The sequence below is a fragment of the Balaenoptera acutorostrata genome, chromosome 2 (assembly GCF_949987535.1).
Source record: "Balaenoptera acutorostrata chromosome 2, mBalAcu1.1, whole genome shotgun sequence".
Lineage (NCBI taxonomy): Eukaryota > Metazoa > Chordata > Mammalia > Artiodactyla > Balaenopteridae > Balaenoptera > Balaenoptera acutorostrata.
The window spans coordinates 181,274,979-181,283,194 of NC_080065.1; the positions used below are offsets into that span (position 1 = coordinate 181,274,979).

Genomic DNA, 8,216 nt, shown 5'->3' on the forward strand with positions numbered 1-8,216 from the left:
TCTACATGTTGAACATCCTTTTCACCAGCACTTTAAGTATAGACAATCAACAAACAATAAATCAAGCCCTGACTTGTAACATTTATCACTTCCTGTAGTGTAAATGCTCTCACCATGGCCGATTTTAACACATTATTGACCGGGGATGTATTAATGCCACAGGTGTTAATTTCTGCAAAAATCCCCCGGTCAATAATGTGTTAAGTTACTAGTGTGGTGACACAGAACACAGAGTTAGCAAGCAATGTCCTGCAAAATGGCATTATCCAGTATTTCCACCACCAGATACAGTATAGGTAAAATATCTCAAGAGCACAGATAATAGTGACATGGGAATAATAAAATCCCTAAGGCACAGGGGAGTTATGTAAATCTCAAGATAACTCACATTGTCTGGCATATAGTAAATGCTCAATATATAGAAGTCATAACATATATAAATATTTTATTATCTAACAACATGTACCACCTCACACCTTCCCATATGCCCCAGTTACACGGGGTCACACACAGTCACAGTGTCAAGCCAGCGTATTAGACCGTCAGCTTGGCAAAAGCTGGGGGTTTTGTCTTGTCCTGTTCATGGCTGTGTCCCCAACACCTAAAACAGTGCCTGATAAAATTTGCATGAATGAGTAAAGCTCACACAGCATTGTTACTTGGACTACCACAGCTAGCCCCATGAGTACCATGGGGGGGGGGAGGGTACTGGGAATGAGTCTCTATTTCTCACATATTAACATAAATAAGGATGGGGGGGTGTCTTTTTTATTTGTTGATGTTTCTCTAGCCCTGCACAGTGCCTGGCACGGAGCAGAAGCTCAATAAATATAAGTTGAACAGATTAATATAATGTACACTGTCTGAGCTCGGGCTCAGAATAAATACCAAGTGACAGAGGGACCCGGAGAGTCCTGGAAGAGGGGGTCAGCAGCAAGGACCCCGGCCCAGACCAGTGAGGTAGAGTAGCTAGACCCCATCACCAGGGGCCCCAAGAAAGGAAGGCAAGATTCAGTCTTGGTCCAGAGGGTGGCACCTAGGCCTGGGGGTCACGTCAGCTGTATCAAGGGGAGTCCGGGGGGCCTTGGGTGGCCACGTGGAAGAGGCCCCAGACCGTGGCGTCTGCCGAGAGCTGCCAGGCGCGAGGCTCCCGGACCGTGGGGCGCAGGTCGACGCTCAGGCGCTGTCCGGCATCCAGGTGCAGCAGGCCACTCCGGAAACCAGCCGTTGAGTTCCCCGAGGATGGGGGTGGCAGGTCCAAGGTCAGGGCCAGGGCAGCGGCCCCAGCTTGGAGAGGCCGCAGGCGCAGGGCCACGGAGACGGAGCCGGAGCTGTTGCCATTGCTGGCCATCGCACGCTTCAGCGCCAAGTGCAAGAAAACATAGTAGACTCCGGCCTGGGCCACCACCACCTCGTGTGTGTGCTTGTCGTAGCTCACACCGGGCGCCAGGGTCACACCTGTCATTCCCCGCTCGCTGCACCAGTGCAGGGGCCCTTCGGTCAGCTGTACTGTGGGAGGAAGAGGCAGGGTACCCTTAGCATGGGAGCATCGCTGAGGGTTGAGGTCACAGCCCTGGGGAGGGGAGGAGGGGCGCTGAGGGAGAGAAGACAAGAGGGAAAAGTGGGGAGGGGGGTATGAGAAAGATAAGGGGACTCGGAGAGGGAAGAGGGTCTCAGAGGGAGGGGGGGCTGGGGGAGGGGAAGGGGGGCTAGAAGGAAGGAAAGGATTCCAAGGGAGGGGGAAGACTCTCTGGAAGAGGGAGATTGAGGAAGTGGAGGAGACTCACAGGAGGTGGCGGTGGAAGGGGACAGACTTCCAGGAACCAGGAGGAGGAGGAAATGTAATGCCAAAAAGGATGATGGAGGGGAAAAGGGGATGGGGGGATGGAGTTTGGAGAGGGAGGAGAGGGGGATGAGGGGCAGAGTTAGGATAGAATGAAGGGACTCAGAGTGGGGGGGGGGGAAGAGGAGGGGGGATGGAGAAGGGGAAGAGCGGGGGGGGGGGGGAAGGGAGGGGGAGGTTGTGGGGGAAGGAGGAAAAGTCCTAGAGGAAAGATAAAGGGAGGGAGGAGGGGGTGGAGGGTGAAGGAGGAGGGGACTCCAAGGAGAGGACAGGATGGGGAGAAGGTCTCCTTAAGAGAGAAGGTAAGGAGATGGCAGGAGAGTCCGGAAGGGGGAGGGCAAGGGGGTGGGAAGAAGAGTCCCCAGAAAGGGGAGGGGAGCGAGGGAGGGTCTCCGGAGGGAGGACGAGGAGGGGAGTCTGGAAGGGGGAGGGGCAGAGGAAGGAGGTAGAGAGGAGAGTCTCCAGAAGAGGAGGGAGGAGGGTCTCGGGAAGAGGGAGCGGAAGTGAACGGGAAAGAGGGTTTCCAAAAGGGAGGAAGGGAGACAGGGCTGGGGAGGAGGGGTCCGTCTCTCCCAGAGCCCAGTGGGACAGACTCTACCAGTCTGAGATTTGCGGCATCCAGCCCCAGCTCTGAGAGGGCGGGGTCTGAGGTGGGCACAGATGGGGGTCAGAGGAGGAGGAGACCCCGAGAGGGGCTGACGAGGTCCTAAGAAGGGAGGGGACACTTTTCAAAGAAGGGAGGGGAAGAGGGTAGATTGGGTCACAAAGGAAGCCTCCCTCTCCTGGGGCTCTCCGGCTTAGTGCACCCTCCCCCCTGTCTGGGGGAATCACTCACCACCGTCGGCCACCACCAGCTGTGCAAACACGCCCTGCCGAGAGAGGACAAGCGGAAAGTGGGTGGAGGTCCCCCCTCCCGCGCCCGCAGCCCTCTGGAAAGTGGGGTCCCCGGGATCTGCGCAAGTCTTGAGCCTACGCTCCCTTCCCTTCCCGCTGCAAACGAGCGCGCGCGCTGCCCCAGGCCTGCTGTGTGCAAGGACAGAACCCCGAGGACTCAGGAGGGAAAAGAGGAGAGAGTCCCTCCGGGGGGCTTGGCACTGGGGAGTCTTGAGAGAGAAAGGGGAGTACCCCAAGGGTCCGGGAGAAAACCAAGGTTCTCCGCGAGTTACGAAAGAAAGGGGGACCCCCCTCAGTGGTTCGAGATAAAGTGTCCCTCGGGGTCCGCGATGGAGAAAGTGCTCCCCTCTGGGGTCCCGGGATGAGGTGGGGTCTCACGGGGGTGCAGGATGAGAAGGGTGCCCCCCGAAGTCCTGCATAAAGAAGGGGTGCCTTCGGAGGTCCAAGAGGGACGATGGGGGTCCCTCCACCCTCGGCCTGGGATGCATTAAGGACCTCGTGGTGAGGCGGGGGGGAGAGCGGATGGAGAAGGGGTCCCGGAACTGGGTAGGGGTCTCTCCCGGGGTCCAGATCGGGCCGCATCTCACCTGCGGAGAGTCGGGGAGGCGGGTGCGGCCGTCGGGCGTCAACCCCAGGCCCTCCGGGAGTCTCAGGCTGGGCGCGGAGCCGGGGACCGGCGATGCAGGGGCCCCGGGCGCGGCCCAGGCGCGCACCAGGCAGGCGGCGCAGGCGGCGGCGAGCAGCAGCAGCGCGGCGCTCAGGGCCCAGGGCAGCGGGTGGCAGGAGCGGCCCGAGGGCGCGAGCGGCCGCTGAGCCTCGGGGTCCGGGGCGGCGTGGGTGCTGGGGTGCATGGCCGGCTGCGGGCGGCTGCGGTCCGAGGCCGCTGCACCGCACTTTATACCCAATCCGGAAGCCCCGCTTTCCGGGGAGTGGCCCGTGGGGATCCCAGAGATCCGCCCGGTAGGTTGGTTCCCGCCCGCCCCGCCCCGCCCCGCCTCCTCCACCTTCTGTCCGAACTTTCCCTAACTTTCTCTTCCCCGGATCTCTCCCTCTATCCATCTCCTTTTCTCTCTCTCTCTCTCTCGCTCTCGCTCTCGCTCTCGCTCTCTCTCTCTCTCGCTCGCTCTCGCTCGCTCTCTCTCTCTCTCTCTCTCTCTCTCTCTCTCTCTCTGTCACTCTCTCTCTCTGTCACTCTCTCTCTCTCTCCCTCCAAGCTCTGCCCCACCGATCCTCTTGTGTCTCCCTGGTTATCTACCTCTGCGCCTCTCTGCTTCTCTGCCTCTTTCCCCAATTTCTTATCACTCCCTAGTCCCCCAGTACTGGGGCCCCCCCAGGGCTCTCCTAAACCCGGCACTTCTTCAGAGGGGTCGGAAGAGAGCCAGGCCTCAGCCTCTTCTCCTGTGGAGCATAAGTCCTCCCAGTAGAACCCTAAGTGCCCTGCTCAGCCCTCCCCCTCCCCTCCCTCTCTTTCCCCAGGACCCCTGGACCTTCCCTGGCCTGCCCCCGCCCACCCACCTAGACGCTTCCCGTCAGGGGCCCCCTGGACCCCACAAGCAGAAGGCTGGAGAGTCCAGGTGGAGAAATTCCCCTTGTAGGAAAGGGACAGCCTTGAGTGAGGCGGAGGAAACTCAAATTTCCCGTTCGCTCTCCGGTGGTGGTGTCGGCGGGGGCGGGAGGAGGAGAAGAGAAGCGGTCAAAACTCGGCCCCAAAAGAGGAAGCAACCCTGGATTGAGAGATGGCCAGCCCTAGAAAAGCCCTGGGCTCCCACAGAAGCCCTGCTGTGCCCAGACCAGCCAGCCAACTCCCGAACCCTCTCCAGGATTCACTTTCCCTATAGAAAATGGAAGGGTGGACCGGGCAATTGATCTCAGCCATCCATCAGCCGTCCAGGAAATGGGGGGAGGGGAGTTGGTTCAACTGAACAAGGATCGGATGCCGGCCCTGTATTCAATCTTGTATTAGGCCTCTCTGGGGAATTAAGAGGAGCCCACTGTGATAATAACTGGCTCGTGTTGACTCACAGGTCCTGAACGCTTCCGTTTTACCAGCGGTTTATAAAGCACAATGCCCAGACCAGCATCACCTGGGAACTTGCTAGCTCTGCAAATTCTAGCACCTCACCCGAGACCTATAGACATTCTGGGAGTGGAAGCCCTGCAATCAGTGTCTGAAGGAGCCTTCCAGAAGATTCTGACACTTGCCCAAGTTGGAGAATCCACTGCATGGTACCAAGGTTGTTCCTTCGCACCTGGTGTCCCCCTGCCTGGAATGTTCTTTCCCCAGATCTGCGGCCAGCTGTCCTTCTGAGTAAAGAGGATGAATTCAGCTCCAGCCCCTACTTTCACTCTCTCCCAAAACCCCACTGCAGTGATAGTATAAGTGATTGTTTTAAAAGCTACACCAAAAATTGTAAGCCATGTGGGTGGAATGCCAAATATAATTTCTTAGCCAAATTCCACAATCACCACCGTGTCTCAAGCCTCAGTTATTGGTGACCGCCCCCCAACTCCGAAAGAGAGTGTGATGGGTGGCAGCTAAAATAGAAGCGTTGGTCTAAAGTTAATTCCCAAAAGAGATATCAGCTCTGCTCCCCATCAGGGTGGAAACGCAGCCGTTTTGGGTTTTTTGGGTTTTTTTTTTTTCCTCCAGACAGCGGAAATGGCAGCGTTTCTGGTGGGAGGAACGCAGCTGATGGTAGAAGAATCACGCCAAAAGCATGTGTTAAACAAATGTGTGAACTTGAATGCAGGATTTGAAACTTTCCCACCTTGACCCTCGCCCCCCACTCAGCAGCCAGGATCTGAAAGATGGGGATGGTGGGATCCTTTCTCTGAGGAATCTGACCAACCAGGAAGATAGATATAAAGATACTGAGGCCAAAAAGCCCTCCCCAGATACCATTGCTCTGTCAAGAAGCTCACAGGCCACAGGCCAATCTGCTTATTATTAAGCCCTACCCCACAGCAATGTCACAGACAAGGGTTGTCTGAGCTGACAAAAAGAGGAATTCAGAGGACTCCCAGTCAACATCTCAGACAACCCAAATGAAAAGTGTCTCTCTCTCGGGCCCTGGTTACATCACCCCATGACATTACCTTACTAGCAGTTTCCACCACGTGAGATATTCTTGTTCATTTGTTTTCTCACTCATGGCTGTTTCCCCCATGAAACTGTTATCTCCCAAAGAGGAGCATCTTTACCTGCCTTGTTTCCAACCTAGAAAATTGCAGGCCTCGATCGTACTGACTGATTGATTTAATGAATAAATGAATGCAGTATAGCATAACAGTTACCAGCATGCACTCCAGAGGTGAACAAACTGCAGTCTGACATCAAATGTTTTGTTTGATTATTTTCATTTTGAATCAGCTGGGAAAAGTCAAAAGAAGACTCTTTCCTGACGTGCAAATCATGTGAAATTCAAATTTCAGTGTCCACAAATAAAATTGTATTGACACACAGCCACCCTCATTTGTTTCCATATTGTCTGTGGCGATTTGTGCAATATTATGGCAGAGTGGAGTAGTTACAACAGAGATTGTCTGGCCCACAAAGCCCCAAATATTTACTCTCTCTGGTCCCTTTCAGAGGAAAATTTGCTGCCCCTGTCTAGAGTCTTGAATTTTAGCCCTCAAATTTCTTGCTGTGTGATTTTGGGCAAGCTGCTTCACCTCTCTGAGCCTCACTTTTCACATCTGCTAAATGGGAATAAGAGTAGGTCTCAAAGCATAGCTGAGAGCTTGCTGTGAGCAGTGCCAGGTACATGGCAAATGCTCATTCCAGGTGAGCTGGGTCACTGACTCTTTTCTACAATTCCAATATGTGGATGTAAAAAAACTAAGACTCCAAAAGTTGAAGTCATCGAGCCAAGGACTGACAGTGACTGTTCTGAACTCTCTCGATGCTGAGGGGCTTAGCAGAGTTCTGTACACCCCCTCCAGAGCGGTGAAACAATGTCTGGCAGGGGAAGGCTCAGGCCACAGCCTGGGGAAGGCTCAGGCCGCAGCCAGGGAGCGCCATGACGTATTGTTGTGGTCGGTACATCTGAGATAGGCAGCCCCGCCCACTATGGAGCTCTCAGCATCAGCTGCCTAGCACCCCACGGTTTAGTACAGTTGCACCTCTGTGCTCAGCTGTCTCCCTGAGGTGAGCGTGGGCCCTGGTTTTCCTCACCTCTAGGGGAAAGGCCTGAATTCTCACTGTCGCCATCATAGGGCTCAAGGGAGGGACTGGGCAGGAAGCAGTTGGAGGGGGGAGCACCCTTCTCCCCCTTGGAGGCCCAGCGAACAGGCACCTCCTCCAGGAAGTATGCCTTGATTTTTCCTAGCAAACTCACCTCCTTCTCTCTGGGCCCCCGACTGCCCCCCATCCCGTATGTGGCCTCCCCCAGGGTCAACTTTCCACTGGTGTGGATCTTCCACGTCCCCCAGGGGAAAGGCAAAGCCTGAAAGAGACCCTTAGTGATTGCTGGGTAAGTGCACAGTGAGAGGGTACAGGACCCCATGGGGGGCTGTGAACCAAGAAGAGAAGAAAAAAGAGAAGGGAAGGGTTGAGTGAGGTTGGTCTCGAGCCGAGGGGGTATCCACATGTGTTGAAGGAGGAAATTGATGCAGAGAGGGGAACTGTGTTCTCCAAGTTAGTCAGGTCTCTGGAAAAGCTGGGTCCAAGTCTCCTCAGCCCTGGATAGGCCAGGGAAACACAGACCTGGCACAGGAGTGCACCTGTGATATTGTGTAAACACGACAAGGCATGATGGCATAATTAGGCTTTGTGGAGTTGGGGTGCCTATCCAGCTACTCTGGAATTGTGTGTTTCCAGTGTGATGTGTGTTCAGGGATCAGGAAAGGGGATTGGGTGGGGGGGGGGGGTCCCATGCGTGCACCAGTGTGCTTCTGGTTGAGGAACAACAATAGCACAAGATCCAAACCACTTAACTTCAAATCCCAGCTCTACCTCTTGCTAGTTGTATGATCTTGAGCAAATGCCTTCACCTCTCTGCCTTGAGGTTTCCATCTGACAAGTATAGCTAACACAGGGACCACCTCCTAGGATTACTGTCCAGAATCGGGAGCCAGAACAGCACCTGGCATACAGTAGGTGCTCTCCAGGACTAGTCATCATTGCTGCCAGTGGGGCTGACCGTCTGGTGCCTCTGTGCGACTGTAGGCAGGGGTTTGATCTTGTGGATGAAGCACCAGGGTCCAGAAACAAGTGCGGACATCTGAGCCAAAAACAGGCAGGAAATATTCTGAACGGAAATAGCTGCAAGAGTCATTGAAAGAGAAATGGTCAGATTATCACTCATAGAATCAGTTCAGTAATCAAGCTGTGGAGGAGGTTGAGTCATCTCTTTGGGGCTCATTAGAGATCTCTAAGGGCTAAGAAAACAAAGAATGGGGATTTGGTTTCAGAGCAAAGATACATTTGCATAGCACATATCTGGAAGGTATATTAAAAAGCTAGGGGGACTTAGGAGAA

The 8,216-nt window shown here is 54.9% G+C and overlaps 1 protein-coding gene across 1 annotated transcript; it reads right to left on the bottom strand.

Annotated features, from left to right (window-relative positions):
* Positions 1–428: 428 nt before the first annotated feature.
* TNFSF9 (TNF superfamily member 9) lies at positions 429–3,669 on the bottom strand. Its single transcript, XM_028163233.2, has 3 exons — positions 3,325–3,669; positions 2,679–2,712; positions 429–1,509 (listed from the first exon to the last, which is right to left on the bottom strand). Exons 1-3 carry the CDS (start codon positions 3,586–3,588, stop codon positions 1,064–1,066), a joined length of 744 nt encoding a protein of 247 aa, XP_028019034.2. The 5' UTR covers positions 3,589–3,669; the 3' UTR covers positions 429–1,063.
* Positions 3,670–8,216: the final 4,547 nt, after the last annotated feature.

Bases quoted from the DNA above. Each gene is read 5' to 3' on its own strand.
- TNFSF9 (XM_028163233.2), bottom strand. From the start codon at position 3,588: ATGCACCCCAGCACCCACGCCGCCCCGGACCCCGAGGCTCAGCGGCCG. The intron at 2,713-3,324 runs GTGAGATGCGGC...CTCTCTCGGCAG, and splicing joins GCCTCCCCGACTCTCCGCAG to GGCGTGTTTGCACAGCTGGT. The intron at 1,510-2,678 runs GTGAGTGATTCC...TTCCTCCCACAG, and splicing joins GCTGGTGGTGGCCGACGGTG to TACAGCTGACCGAAGGGCCC.